The sequence below is a fragment of the Macaca thibetana genome, chromosome 14 (genome assembly GCF_024542745.1).
Source record: "Macaca thibetana thibetana isolate TM-01 chromosome 14, ASM2454274v1, whole genome shotgun sequence".
Taxonomy (NCBI): Eukaryota; Metazoa; Chordata; class Mammalia; order Primates; family Cercopithecidae; genus Macaca; species Macaca thibetana.
Window position 1 is genome coordinate 47,992,482 of NC_065591.1, and position 15,406 is coordinate 48,007,887.

Below are 15,406 nucleotides of genomic sequence, written 5' to 3' on the forward strand. Positions count from 1 at the left end.
GGGTCAGAGAAGCCCCTTCTGACATTTCCTCTCAGACCTAGAAGAAGAGAAAGCAAGGTGGGGAACAGTGACATGAAGTCTCTGCCGCAGGAGACAGCAGTGGCAGCTCAGGGACCTGAAGAGGCCAGCGTGACTGGGCAACGGGGAGGGCCGGCTGGCAGAATTGACTCAGGCCTCTTACTGTGCTGGAAATGCAGGTCTGTCTCCCTCTGTGGTAACAGAGGCTCATCATCAATGATGTCCCGGTTCTCCAGAGCTTGGGTAAGGGGATGTAGATGGGATAGGGATGAAATGCCCTTTGACTAGCCACTAAGCAGGTAGCTAGTTTCCCCTCATGCTTTCTGAGTCCACATGACCTTTCAGAACCCAGGTTCAGGTCTCTTCTGCGGTCCGGCAATGACCCCTCTTTGCCAAGCCCTGGGCCAGGCATGCATCACATACAGCCCTGTTGGCCAATCAGCCTCATCTGCCTGCAGGTGGCATTGTGAAAGGGGATGAGATCATGGCAGTCAACGGCAAGACTGTGACAGACTACACCCTGGCGGAGGCTGAGGCTGCCCTGCAGAAGGCCTGGAATCAGGGTGGGGTAAGAATAAGCCCCCTCCGTCCTTTCCTCCCTCACCTGCCTGCCTCAAACCCTGGGCTCTGCAGCCAGGCCTCACAATCAGGTGCCGCATCCCAGGGCAGGCATCTGGGGTCCAGGCAACACTTTGGTGACACCCACATACCCCATCCAGCCAGTGGTTTAAATCTGACAAGATGGGATTCAGAAAAATAAATGTCAATTCCTGACCTTGGAACCAAAAAGCCAGTGGCTCAAACAGACTCCAGAAGCCAGGGCATGACAGGTCACCCAAGAAAAACACTTAAGGTATTTTCTAAGTGCACACTGAACAAGAATCAAGAGAATTCTGGGGGCTACCAGAAAGCATTAACAAAAGCAGAGAACCCAGGATGAAGGAGGGGCTGGTGGGAATCTGCTCTGCGATCATTAGACACCCACCTGGGTCAGAGCCACTGCATAAGGTTGCCCAGGCTGTGCATTGCACAGCCTGCACAGCCTGAGGGGGTGCCCTTTTACAGACTGTAGTGTGAATGGTGCCTGCTCACGTTGTGCAATGCAAAACCTGTGCAACTGTATGCAGGCAGCCGAGCCTGAGGTATTAAGTTCAGTGCTGAGGAAGCTAACCAGATGGTCCTGGGACCCACAGGAAGGGATGTGGAGAAGAGAAGACTCACGGGTAACATGATGACTATCTTTGATTATCTGAAGGTCTGCATTAGGGCAGAGGGAGCAGAAGTGTTCTCTCTGATTCTTCAGGGAAGACCTGGATTGGATGGAGGGAAGTCCTGAGGGGGAGAGAGAGAGATTTCAGCTCAATATTAGGAACTAGCTCATGGTAGAGGGGCCCAGTAATATTTCTGATACTTTTCAGGGGATACATCCAAGCCAAGGAGGGAATGAGGGGCAAGGATGGCAGTAAAAGGGATTCAGGTGTTAGAATCAAAAAGCTGGGCCAGAAGTCCCCCACTTGGTTGTGCATCAGAAAGTGCATCGGAATTACCTAGAGAGGTTGTTAAAAGTACTATTTCCCAGGACTCACCCCTGACTTCTAGGGGCCAAGTCTGTAAGTCTACACTTTTAAGAAGTTCCCCCAAGTGATTCTGAGGTTGCTGCCTGTCCCCGGTCCATAGATCGACATTTGGGAGCTGAGTGTCATTCGAGCACCTTGCAGCCCTGGCCTCTATAGTCCCGAAGCCTCAGAGACTAGAAACATCCTCAGACCATGGCAGTCCACAGTGGGGCCCACGTGTGCCCATGGGAAGAAGGTGCAGGCTGGCTGATCCTGGACCATGGGGCCCAGAAATGGGGACGGAGTGCCAGAGCAGACACACCATCCAACTGAGTGTGCCCCAGAGTCACACGGCTTCTCCCCACAGGACTGGATCGACCTTGTGGTTGCCGTCTGCCCCCCAAAGGAGTATGATGATGAGCTGTAAGTATGTGCAGCCACCTAGCCTGAAACCTCCTCTTCCTTTTCCAGAATCTCAGCCACCTTTCTCCAGCCCACCCCCAGCCTTCTGCCAGCCTGAAGGAATGGCCCAAGCATACAGCTTCTCATAGCCAGAGCTCCTAGAAAACTCCTGGACTAGAGCTTAGTCATTGTCCTTAAGCAGTGTCTGAGCTGCCTCCCGGGCAGTCTTGTCCAAATTCTTCTCTACTCTGGGGAACTGAGGCATGAGGTCTTAGACCGAGTAAGCAGTGATGTTGGGACAAAGACTCAGGATTGTTATTCCCCACTCAGAACTCTATCCCCTACCCCATTAGTAGATGGTTAGAAGGTGTCTGTGTTCATCCTTCACTCTCTGGAAGGTCTTCCTGATGTCTAACTGCATTCACTCATACTGTGCCTCTAGGCAGCCAGGGCCATAGGCTTTTGTCCCCCACCTTGTGGGATCTCCAGGGAGCTTTCGCCTAATCTGTCTCTCTGTGATTCCCTGTGTGTCTGTCTCTGTCCTGTGGATCTCTCTGTCTTCTCTTCTCCTCCCTCTCTGTCTTTCTGTCTTTTGCCCTCTCCTTCCTTCCTGTCAACCTCTTATCGGCCCCCCTCTTTCCCCTTCATCCCAGTCCCCTTTCTCTCTTACTGTCTCCTATTCTTTCTTCCTGTTTCTCTCCATCCCTGTCTCTGAGTCCCTGCTCCTCTGTCCTTGTCGTTCTGCATCCATTCTTATCTGTCTGCCTTTCTCTGTTTCTCTGCCTCTGTGTGGTGTCTCAACTCCATCCTCACCTCATCCCATCACCTCCCCAGCCCTCACCCACCCACCACTCACCCACTCACTGACCATGCCCTGCTTCGCTGTCATGGCTGGGCCTGCTTGCTCCCCGTGGCCAGCCGAGTCTGAGCTCTACACGTGTCTTGGAGAAACCAGGGTCCGGCAGCTCCTAATTCTGGAACCCAAGGGCTAGGCAGAACCCAAGGCAGGAGCCCAGTGAAAGGAGAGGCCCCAGGGAGCTCTGCCTGGGAGTAACCAAGCCTGTTTTGTGTTTCTTGCTCTGCTCTGTGTGTATAGTGCTTCTCTTCCCTCCTCCGCAGCAGAAAGCCCCCAGCCAGTCCGAAAGCTCCTTGAAGACCGTGCTGCCGTGCACAGACACGGGTTCCTCCTGCAGCTGGAGCCCACGGTGAATAGGCAGGCAGGCCAGAGGGCCCTGTCTGTCCCTGCTGTGTGCAGTGGCCATCTGCTGCCCACGCTGTCAGCAGGTTCTTTGGACTGGTGTCTGGAGAGTACACAAGGCGCCATCCCTGAAGTGCTGCCCAGGGTCTGCTATTGGCCACAGTGGAATTCCTCAGACTCAAAGCCCTCCCCTCCCTCTACAGAGCCCAGTCTGTAGTACTTGCTTGGGACGCAGGTGTCCTGACTCATCACGGCCCTGGGACCTGCTTTGGGTCCCAAGCAGCACCCAAATGAGCAGGATGAAGCCCTGGGTACCATTCTCTGTGGGACACAGACAATGCCTTGAACCAGGCATGTGGGGCTGAAGGAACCCACAGGAAGCTTGGCTGGAATTGCCCCCAAGAGATGTCCTCAACAGAATGTGAAAATTCCCCTTCTTGTGAATGCCAACGGGCTGGGAGCTCCTGCTCCACCCTGGCCCCCACACTTGGCCAGAACCAGGGCTATTAAGAGGTTTTGAAGGCTGGTCCAAAGAACCCGGGTTGGTGGATTAGAGTTGCTCATGTCCTGTTGTGCCCTGTCATGGCCTGAGCCGTGCTCAGAACAAACTGTCTTCTCTGCCTTTTCCCTTACTTGGCTGTGGGCTCTATCTGTGGGATATACCGCGGAGCCCAGCTGTGGGATGTGTTTCTCACCCTGTGATAGGGATGTGCCCGTGGACAGAGCTGGCAGGTGGCTGTGAAACTGGTGTTTGGTGTGGCCTGAAGCCACAGATGGCAGCATCTGGGGCAGACCCAAGCCTGGACTTGACTTTTCTGTTACAATTTTCCTAAAACATTAGGGCCTCATGCTCCCAAGACAGATGGCCAGCTAGACCATGGCTTCTGGGGTGGCCCGCGTGGCCCTATGTTTTCTGTCACTTGCCTTTTGCAAGGGACTGTTGTCCCTGTTCCTCCTAGTCTCCTCCTCCCCCCATCCCAGGTGTCCCTCCTGCTTTCTCCCTGGCCTCCTGTGTGCTGTGGCTGTGGCTGGTGTGTAGCCACTTGGAGCCTGCACCCAGAGGGGTCTCCAAAGGTTGGCAGAGCCTCATACTGCCAGGGTGGGTGCTCCCCGTTGTGGAGCCTTGCTCTGGCTGGGCTGAGTGTGCACCCACAAGGCCTGCACCCACCTGGGATGTTTCTGCTTCCCTACAGGACCTTCTTCTGAAGTCCAAAAGGGGAAACCAAATTCACCCCTAGAAAACAGTGAGCTCCGGCCCCACCTCCTGAACACAAAGCCTTGAGACCAGCCTTGAGAGAGGCCATACTGCACACACCAGACGGCATCCCTGGGACCTGAACCTAGCACCCAGGAATCTCAAACTCTCTTTGGCCCTGAACCAGAGCCAGATAAGGAACAGCTTGGGCCACTCTAATGAAGGCCAACATGGAGGAGAGGGAGCAGCCAGCCGTTTGGGAGAAGATCTCAGGGATCCAGACTCTCATTCCTTTCCTCTGGCCCAGTGAATTCGGTCTCTCCCAGCCCTGGGGGACTCCTTCCTTGAACCCTAATAAGACCCCACTGGAGTCTCTCTCTCTCCATCCCTCTCCTCTGGCCTCTGCTCTAATTGCTGATAGGATTGTCACTGCATACCTTACTCTGAGCTCATTAATAAAATAAACATTTCTTTTCCAGCTTATAGGAGTGAGTATGGATTTGGGCAGCAGATTCAAGGCTGCAAATCAAAAAACCATAAAGTTTGTGGCCCCTATTCAAGGGTGATAGACAGATCCCAGTGCTGTGATCTGGGTCTGACATGAAGGATGTGATCAGATGGCCAGGGCTGGCTCGGAGCAGAGGGTTGAGAAAGCAGGAGATGGGCTGGACTGGGCTTCAGTGTCTTCTCAGCAGAGATGGTAGGAGATGAAGTCTGTGTGGCAGGGATTTTGCTCAATTCCAGAAAGCAGAGCTGAAGGCAGGAGCCCCGAAGGGTCACCTCAAGATATGGGGCGCCCCAGCTTCTTTCAAGAACATCACGGCCACCAATGCTTCTCCTGAGGTCACCACGACAACATGTGAGGGAGGGAGATGGCGGGGTCCACTCCCTCCGTGAAAGTGCATCCCACAGAAGCTCGTAGGAGATGCAAGGGCTTGAGGCAGGAAGGCTTCGAGGGCCCAGCAGGCGGAACATCAAAATTCTTCTGGTGACAGGAACCAGGGCTGCTAACTCTGAGGAAGAGAGTGGGGCTGTGTCAGCAAGTCCCGCCTGACCCCATCTCTGTTTCCCCATTCCACATTCCTGTAGCAGAATCTGATCAGGCCAAATCACCTGAGTGGGCGACCCTTGAGTTAGGGACCAGTCACAGGTCCAATCAACTGTGGCCGGGGGTGGGGTCACATCCCACCCAACATGGCTGCTGAGGCAGCAAGGACTGTGGGCAGCAAGTCATGATCACCACCCCTACCAGAGGATGACTACGACATCCCTCGTCCCCCACCAAACCCTGGGTATGGAAAGGAGGTGGACTGGGGTCCCCAGAGAAGGCAGTCTGAGGGAGAGTGCCTCTGTGTAAGGGGACCACAGGAAACCGCTTCCTGAGGTAGGACACTGCAGAGAGCCCCTCGGGGACACACCCACTGCCCATCCCCCAGGTTCAGCACTATGTTCAGCTGAATCCCCCACCTCATCCCACAGTGGATGCAAACCAAGCTGGATCCCGAGGACTTGGTGATAAAACAGACAGACTTCCAACACCTCCCAGAATCATGGCAGGAGAGAGTGGCTCAGACCAAAATGCAGTGACTACCATGTGGGACTGAAAGAAATCAGTGGGTAGGGACAGAGAGAGGGAGCAGAGAAACTGCCAGGCTTTCTGATGTGCTTGATGAAGACAAAGCCACAGTGACCTTCAAATTGCTGGCACTCAGAGACAGCAGCCACACAGACGAGTTCCCTGTGTTTTCCTGTCTAGCACCTAACCTGGCTCTGGAGAAAATTCTGAAACCCAGGTAAGAGGAGGGAGCTCCTCTTTGCTGACACCCATGTGCCTGGCGTAGGCTAGACCCTTGTTTGCCCTTTCAAACTGCAACACCTGGGCTTCATGCCTGGCCCTCTCAGGGGCCTGGTGATAGCAGCCCACACTCAGATGGCATTGACTAAGTGCCAGGTATTATTCTAAGCACTCAGCTCATACATCTCATCAACAACTCCATAAGGCAGATACTCTTATTATCAACAACCTCATTTTATTAAGAGACAGTTGATATACAAAGAGGTGAGGTCACTTGCCCCAGGTCACACGGTGAGGAAGTAGTAGAGCTGTGATTCCAGCCAGGCACTCTGGTCCCAAAGACTATGCGCTCCCATTTCCACCATATGCTCTAGAGGGCAAGGCAGCTCCCATCGGAATGTCTCAAATTCCGGACTGTTGGCAGAACACTTCTCCCCACCACTGAAGAACAGTGAATGTTCTGCTGTTAGGTGGTGGCCACCTCCTCTTGTGACCTGCAAAAACTTCTACTGAGGCCTTCAGCTGGTCAGTGCCTGGAATCTTACCATTAGAAACTCACCTGCTGCTGGAGTGAATGAGTTTATCAGCGCTTATTGGGACGTGGTGAGTGAGACGATAAAGAGGCTTTGAGCTCCTGATTAGAGGAGAAGGGCAGGGAGGATAAGCACTGGGCAGGGCAGAAAGGGGGACTGAGAGGAGGTGGGGAAGGTAGATGGCATAGCCCTGAGCCAGGAGGTCACCCAGGGCTGGCAAAATGTGTAGACTATGATGGGCTTCAGCTTCCTTTTTTATGACGCTTTCTTCATTGTCATCAAGGAAATGAACTCTCATTAGAAAGTTGTACCACATTGAACCCAGAGTGCATAGTTCTCTCCAGCAGACACTCACATTTACCAGGTAAGAAGGGAAAGAGCCAAAGAATTTGTATAGAGAATCTAAATCAGCTCCTGACTCGCTTTGGGAGCTGCAGGAAAACTGCTGGGGCCGGAGTCCGTGGGAGGACTAGACCAGACATCAGGATTCACTTCAGTGACCAAGACTGAGCATTTTAGGGCTAAAACTAGGGCAAGAACAGCCCATGGGCCAGCACTGTCTAACCAGCCAGCGAGGCAGCCACTTACCACTCATCAAATCTGACCTACAAGATGAGCCTTGTTTGCCACCCTAGACCCGCAACCCCCCATCACTGGATGCTCAGGAAAATTGAACCCAAGGAGGGAATGATTTGTTAGGATCCCCCTAAGTTGGTGGCAGAGGTGCCCTTTCTCTGCACCACCCAGTGGAAACACAAACCTAAAAAGCCTGGGAATCCGAGGATGCCCTTTAACTCTGAACTTTTGGCATTCTACGCATCTCACTGAAGTTGCTTTCCACAGCTAGTCCCCAGGGTTTGCCGAGCTGGCTTTGAGCCTCTCGCCTCCGTATCTGGGAGTCAGAGGGGAAAGGGCTGAGTTTATGGCCTCTGTGCTTCTGTGACTCTCTTTGGGCCTGTGTGGCTGGGAAGCTTGTTCTCACCCAGTTCCAGCCTAATTCCCAAGACCAAGATGTGGATAAGAATCTGTTTCCAGAGCTGAGAGCCCTGTTCTTTCCAGTCGCTGCAATGACAATTCCAGCTCTCTGGAGGCCAGGCTGGCCATGGCTCTGTGAGAACTACAGCGGGCAAGAGCAGCCACCTGGGGAAGGCAGGTGGGGCTGCCTGATGCAGGGAGAGGGTAGAGGGCTGCAATTGTCTTTCTGGGGCCTGGGGTTTGCAGCCCAGGAACCTGCCACTGGCCTTCGTAGGAATAAGATTGTTACTAACTACTAGGTGCTTACTGCTTGTTAAGCACTATGCTGAACTCTAAATGTGTGGTGACTCATTTAGTCATTACATGGAATCCTTTGAGGTAGACAATGCTGTTATCTTCATTGGGGAAACTGAGGCACCAAGGCGTTAAGTAACATACCTGAGGTTAAATAGTAAGTAGTATAGACCAGGCAGGGCTGCTCCAGAATCCATGTCATTAACCACAGTGCTATACTGCTTCAAGTAGATGAGAAAGGAAGGATGTACAGAATCTGATTTCGTGTGCCCCTCAGCCTGGCATTCAAAGTTCTATATCCTCTGGCCCCCAGAGCATTTCTCCAGCCCCGGTTCTTGCCAAATAACTTCCTCTGCTTCTGCCACATCAACCTCTCTGGTTTCCTTGGCCTGCCATGCTCCATCGCTTCTCTGTGTCTTTGCACGTGTTCACTCTACCCTGTCCTCCTCATGCCTATGTGAACTCCTATGCACGCTTTAAGGCCTAGGTCACCTGTCCAAGGAGGGCACTGAGCCCCACATAGACGAGATTTCAGTCAATGTGAGCACACCCTCTTGAAATGGACCCTTTGGGTTCCAAGTGACAGAAACCCAATTGAAGAGGACCAGTTAAATGAAAAACCCAGGAGTATATGATGTCAGGTTTGGCTGGATCAAGATATTAAAATGATGTATCTATTCTGGCCATCTGTGTTAGTCAGGGGTCTCCAGAGAAATTGAAGCAAGAGAGAGATTTTTATTTTAAGGAATTGGCTCACACAATCGTGGAGGCCAGCAGGGCCAAACCCTGCAAGGCAGGCCAGCAAGCTGGAAGCAAGGGAAGAGCTGATATTGCAGCTCCGGGCCAAAGCCAGTGCATTGGCAGAATGCTCTCTTCCTAGGAGGACATCAGCCTTTTTTCTTTTAAAGCTGTCAGCTGATTGGATGAGGCCCACCCACATGATGGAGGATAAGTCTACTGATTTAAATGTTAATCTTATCTAGAAAATGCCTTCACAGCAACATCTAGATGTGTTTGACCAAATATCTGGGTACTGTGGCCCAGCCAAATTGACACATAAGATTAACCAGTGTGCTGTCTCTGGACTCCTCTGTTTGGCTTCATTCCCAGATGGGCTCTTTTCACATGATGCCAAGATGGCCTCTGCTATTCTAAACGTATTCTACCAAGTAGTGCAACCCCAGGGAGAAAAGCACGCTTTTTCCTAATAGTTCCAGCTAAATCCTGAGGATTTACTCTGATTAGTTCAACATGGGGGTGTAGCCATCCCTGATTAGCCAGACCTGGGTCACACACCCACCCATGTAGCCAGGGTTTAGAGTAAGCCCATCCAGTACCACATGGACTAGGTAAAGGGGAAGGGTGGGTTCCAAAAGGAAAATTGGGGGCTGTTGCCAAAGAAGGAGAAACAGATCTAAGGCAGAGGGGTGTTCCCTGAGAACCCTTGTCCCCAGAAGTGCCCTTTCTCCTCCTTTTCACCTGTTCTTCCCCTTTCCTCTCCCTGCGACCTACACGGAAAGGGGCCTGTGGCCAAGACACCAGGGGTTCATTCCCTTGGTATGTGGAACCCTCACCAACTCCCAGCTGTCAGGGCTGGGTAGTTGGCCAACAGTTGGGAGTGAAAAATGGTATGTGATCTTGTATGACCACAGGACCCCCAAGGCTAAGATATGAGGGTTCCAGTACTTGCTCCCCAAATGTCCGGGGGTGAGAACTGAAATCTGACCTTAGTCACATTTGTTAAATCTCATTTTGGTTTCTTCAACTATAAAGGAGGTATAAATAGAACTTATTTCATGGAATTGTGAGGATCAAAGGAAATACAGATAAACTGCTTAGAAATAGTTCTTGGCCCTGAAATTAATATTAACTTAAAATCTGGGATGAATGCTATAGAAAGAGCAGCTTGGGGCACATCTCACTCCTGAGGATGGAGCTTCCTAAGGGGAGGCTCTGAGGCATAGGGTTGTTCCTTACTGTGCCCCAGCACTTACTCCTGTAGCACTTATACCTGTAGCAATTTCTCCTTTCTGCTGGAAGTCCTCTAATCTCTTTTCCTTTCTGTAGGGACCCCCAATAGACCACCAGCTGAAAGCGTGCGTGTGGGCACGTACATAAGTACATGTTGGGGTTTTAGTATTCATCTTTAGTAATTTTATCCTCAGTGCATACAGGAGGTAGAACAGACAGATTTCTTGTCAGTTATCTTACAGTAAATAAGTGTGTCAGCTTCTCTTGACCCAGACCTTATCCCTGCATGATGTGTTGAAACCCTACAGGAAAAAATCTCCTCCCTCAGTGGCAGGATACTTGGTGAGAGACCAAAAACAATGGTTTTCTCCATTTATGTACAGAAGTTAGACAGCCCTCCCTGCCTCCTCTCCTGAAAGGTGAAGGGAAAACCTTTGCTTCTTTGAGAAGGAATAGAAAAAAATCTTGGATCTTCACTCTAACTTTTTTGAATGTAAATGCTTAGGGAAAAAAATGCTGGCGAGGATGTGAAGAAAAGAGAACCCTCATACACTGTTGGTGGGAATATCAATTAGTACAGCCTCTATGGAGAACAGTTTGGAGGTTTCCTCAAAAAACTAAAAATACAGCTAGCATATGATCCAGCAATCCCACTGCTGGGTATATATCCAAAAGAAAGGAAATTTGTGGCCAGGCGCCGTGGCTCACGCCTGTAATCTCAGCACTCTGGGAGGCCAAGGCGGGCGGATCACGAGGTCAGGAGATCCAGACCATCCTGGCTAACACAGTGAAACCCCGTCTCTACTAAAAATTACAAAAAATTAGCCAGGTGGCCGGCGCCTGTAGTCCCAGCTACTCGGGAGGCTGAGGCAGGAGAAGGGCGTAAACCCGGGAGGCGGAGCTTGCCGTGAGCGGAGATCGCGCCACTGCACACCAGCCTGGGCGACAGAGCGAGACTCCGTCTCAAAAAAAAAAAAAGAAAAAAAGAGATCGAGACCATCCTGGCCACCACCCTTCTCTACTAAAAACACACACACACACACACAAAATTAGCTGAGTGTGATGGCGCATGTCTGTATTCCCAGCTACACGGGAGACTGAGGCAGAAGAATCACTTGAACCCGGGAGGCGGAGGTTGCAGTGAGCCGAGATCGCGCCACTGCACTCCAGCCTGGCGACAGAGTGAGATTCCGTCTCAAAAAAAAAAAAAAAAAAAAAAAAAAAAAAAACCCAAGAAATTAGTATCTGTAAGATATATCAGATATATCTACACTCCGGTGTTTGCTGCAGCACTCTCACAATAGTCAAGATTTGGAAGCAACCTAAGTGTCCATCCACAGATGAAGAAAAAAAGGTGGTTCATATACACAATGGAGTACTATTCAGCAATAAAAAAGAATGAGATCCTGTCATTTGCAACATGAATGGAACTGGAGGCCATTATGTTAAGGGAAATAAGCCAGGCACAGAAAGACAAACATCACAGGTTCTCACTTGTTGGTGGGATCTAAAAATCAAAACAATTGAACTCATGGAGATAAGAGAGTAGACGGATGGTTACCAGAGACTGGGAAGAGTAATGGGAGGCTGTGGAGGGAGATGGAGGTGGTTAATAGGTACACACACAAAAAAAAGTAGTTAGAAAGAATGAATAAGACCAGGTATTTGACAGCACAACAGGGTGACTATAGTCAATAATTTAATTGTACATTAAAAGAGTATAATGGATTGTAACTCAAAGGATAAATGCTTGAGAGCCATGGATACCCCATTTTACATGATGCGATTATTTCACATTGCATTTCAGTATCAAACCATCTCCCATACCCCATAAATATATACACCTACTATGTACCCACAAAAATTAAAATAAAGAAATGCCTCGGGATTTAGGTAGGGAGAGAGCATTCTAGTCTTCCTGGCACCTTGGGACCTTAGCCTGGGGACCTAGCCCTTGCTGTAAACTTTTGGCCCCCTTGGGGAGATAAGAATTTTTTTATCCTTTAAAAAAATTGTGGTACAATACACACACATAACATAAAACTTAGCATCATAACCATTTTTAAGTACAGTTGAGTTATATTAAGTACATTCACACTGTTGTGCAACTATCACCACCACCCATCTCCAGAACTCTTTTCATCTTGCAAAACTGAACTCTGTACCCATTAAATAATAACTCCCATTCTCCCCTCCCCGTCGCCCCTGGTAATCATCATTCTACTTTCCATCTCTATGAATCTGACTATTCCAGGAACCTCATATGAGTAGACACATTTTATTATCCTTTTAGAACAGACACGTTAACTAGACACATAGCTACAGATCTGATTCTCATGCTTATATGAAGGGCAGAATGCTTCTAAGGAAGGTGAAAGCACAAATTCTTTTCCTTTATGTCATATACATTTTCAAGACTCAGGAGGCCAGGGCTTTTTACAGGAGCACTGAGAAATTCAAGGAAATGTTATTTCCCCACAGTCCACGTGTACAAACAGTATGACAGTTGCAGGCTGGCCGATGATAGCAGGTTCTCGGCAAGCACAGAAGGCAGCCACCTCCAAGGAAGCAGAGTCTCTCCCTCTCTGCCTGTATGTGGCACAGTTGACCACTCTGGCCACAGACTTTTCATTGGTCAAGGGTGATCCTGAGACCAGTGAGCCAGCTCAGACTACTGTGCAAGCCCCATCACTTACCTGACAGGTACCAAGGAGCAAAATCTTGTCTTGTATGATTCCAGAGCCTCGACACAGTCCAACAGCCATCCAGCTGGCAGCTACCTCAGGCCTGCAGCTCCTGACTCTGAGTCCATAAGTGGATTTAGGAAGGGGGACGCAGGGGAGAGGACTTTAAGCCAGCCCACCTCAGGGAAGGACCAGGAAAGTGACTATGGAAAGTGACCAGGAAGTGACTATGGAGCCCAGTGCTGAAAGCTGAGAAGCAGGTTGTCAGATAGCTGGGGGATTTGGAGGTGCCGTCCCCAAGAGGGAACAGCACAGCCTCTGGGAAGACCTGCTTTTAGCTTCCATTGCCCTGTTCTGGGCACACACAGCAGGTGCTTCATAAATAAAGATTGTCAAATGAATGATGGCTGCCTATAGGAGCAGAAGCTATGTGAGGAACTCCTTGGCTGAAAGTTCTGAAGCACTAACAATCCAGTCCCCCTTCACCCCGTTATTTTCCATGACTCCCCTCAGCCTGCACCCCATCCTAGAAAGACTCATTAGTTCATTCATTGCATCTGGAAAACTGTAGCTCAGTGGCCCCTCCTTTGCACACACTGGCATACCCTTCCCAACCAGGCTGACTTCTTCACCTGTGCAGACTGGGCCAACCCTCAAGGCCATCATTTCCCCTAAAGCTTCTAGGAAGCACCCTTTCCAAGCCCAGCCAACTTTTTGTTTTTAAATAAATATATATTTCTTTTGTTTTCCCGGCCATGTGGTAAACCCCTGAGGGCAGGGACCATCAGTTATTATTCCTTAACTGGAGACAATGTGGTGGAGAGAAATGGTTCTCAAACTTTAGCATGCATCAGAGTCACCTGGAGGACTTGTTAAAGCAGACGTTTGGACTAGAGTTTCAGATTCAGTAGGTTAGGGGCTGGCCTGAGAATTTGCATTTCTAACAAATTCCCATGTAATTCCCATCTGCTGGTCCCAGGGACCACACTTTTTGAGAACCATCAGTACAGAAAGCACATGGGTTCCAGACCCAGCTTAACCTGGGTTCCAATCTAGGCTCCAAATCTTACTGCACTGTGTGAGCTAGGACAAGTCCCTTAGCCTGTCTGGGCCTCAGTTTCCTAAGGACACAATAATGCTGATTTCACAGACTTACAGAGGAACCCAGCTGGCATGGCAGGTGCTTAATAAATGCCTAGTACTGACTGTCTCAGTTACACATTGGTGCACCCACGGACTGAGCCAGCTTATTTCCCCAGTTAGGGGAATGAGCAACACCTCAACACCCTCCTCCCCTACTCCATCCCACCAGGGAACCAGTCTCTGGGGCAGCAGAGGAATTTTACATGATTTCTCCGGCTTCAGTGGAAAAGGTGATGCTTCTCTCCAAACCACTGGGGTTGCTCTTCTAAACAGAACTTCTGTAGTCTCTGTCCTCTGCCCAAGCCTCAGGGCACTCGCATCATTAAATAATTACCTCCTCAATGACACACTGGATAAAAACAATCTGCAAATTTAATATATTCACCAATTTGAAATTTTAGTGTACAAATTTTAGCTAAAAAATAGCTTTTGGCTCAACATGGGGCATGAGGAGACACTTTGGCAATGTCGTCTTACAGCAGGTAAATGCTAGGTACTGGCTGTGAGTCTGTCTCTATGTTTCTCTCACTCCTAACTCTCTCTCTCACACTCTCTCTCCATTTCAGGTTTCTGATTGCCCTGAGTGAGAGGTTCTTCTCTGGCCAAGTACCAGAGAAGGGTCTTCTACAGAATCACAGTCTCACATGTAGCCACACTTGCCTCCATTTATACAGCAAGTTTTCATCAGTGAACAAGTGGTTTAGTTTGTTTGTGCTGCTCTAACAAAATACCATAGATTGGGTGACTTATAAACAACAGACATTTATTCCTCCTAGTTCTGGATGCTGGGAAGTTCAAGATCAAGGCACTAACAGAATTGGTGTCTGGTAAGGACTCGCCTCCTCATAGGTGGCCATCTTCTCACTGCAAACTCATGTGGTGGAAGGGGCAAATGAGGTCTCTGGGGCCTCTTTCATAAGGGTACTAATCCCACTCATGAGGACTCTGCCCTCATGATGTAATCATCTCTGGATGGCCCCACCCCCTAACATCATCACCTTGGGGATTAGGATTTGGGAGTGGGGGGTACATAAACACTCAGTCCATTGCAACAAGGAAGTCAACTATATACATTATGTATGGACATGCACTCAACCAGCCAAGTCTAAGAACAGGGGATTGATCATCAGAGAAATGCAAATCAAAACTACAATGAGATATTATCTTACCCCAGTTAAAATGGCTTATATCCAAAAGACAGGCAATAACAAATGCTGGAGAGGACATGGAGAAAAAGGAACCCTCGGACACTGTTGGTGGGAATGTACATTCGTACAACCACTACGGAGAACAGTTAGAAGGTTCCTCAAAAAACTAAAACTAGAGCTACCCTGTGGTCCAGCAATTTCACTGCTGTGTATATACCCAAAAGAAAGGACATCAGTATATTGAAGAGATATCTGCACTACCATGTTTGTTGCAACACTGTTCACAGTAGCCAAGATATGGAAGCAACCTAAGTGTCCATCCACAGATGAATGGATAAAGAAAATGTGGTACTTATACACAGTGGAGTACTATACAGCCATAAAAAATGAGATCCTGTCATTTGCAACAACATGGGTGGAACTGGAGATCATTATGTTAAGCAAAATAAGCCAGGCACAGAAAAACAAATTTCACTTGCTCTCACTTATTTGTG

General features: G+C 49.6%; 1 protein-coding gene across 4 annotated transcripts in view; it reads left to right on the forward strand.

Moving 5' to 3' along the window:
* The window catches only part of USH1C (USH1 protein network component harmonin), a 50,339-nt gene extending 45,487 nt beyond the window's left edge, over positions 1-4,852 (forward strand). For 3 of the 4 annotated variants that reach the window (XM_050755380.1, XM_050755383.1, XM_050755381.1), the window contains 3 exons: positions 477-586; positions 1,942-1,997; positions 4,368-4,852. In XM_050755380.1, the coding sequence (XP_050611337.1) occupies positions 477-586; positions 1,942-1,997; positions 4,368-4,380 (179 nt within the window). In that variant the 3' untranslated portion in view covers positions 4,381-4,852. The other variant, XM_050755384.1, reaches the window with a different exon arrangement.
* The last annotated feature ends 10,554 nt before the right edge of the window (positions 4,853-15,406 follow it).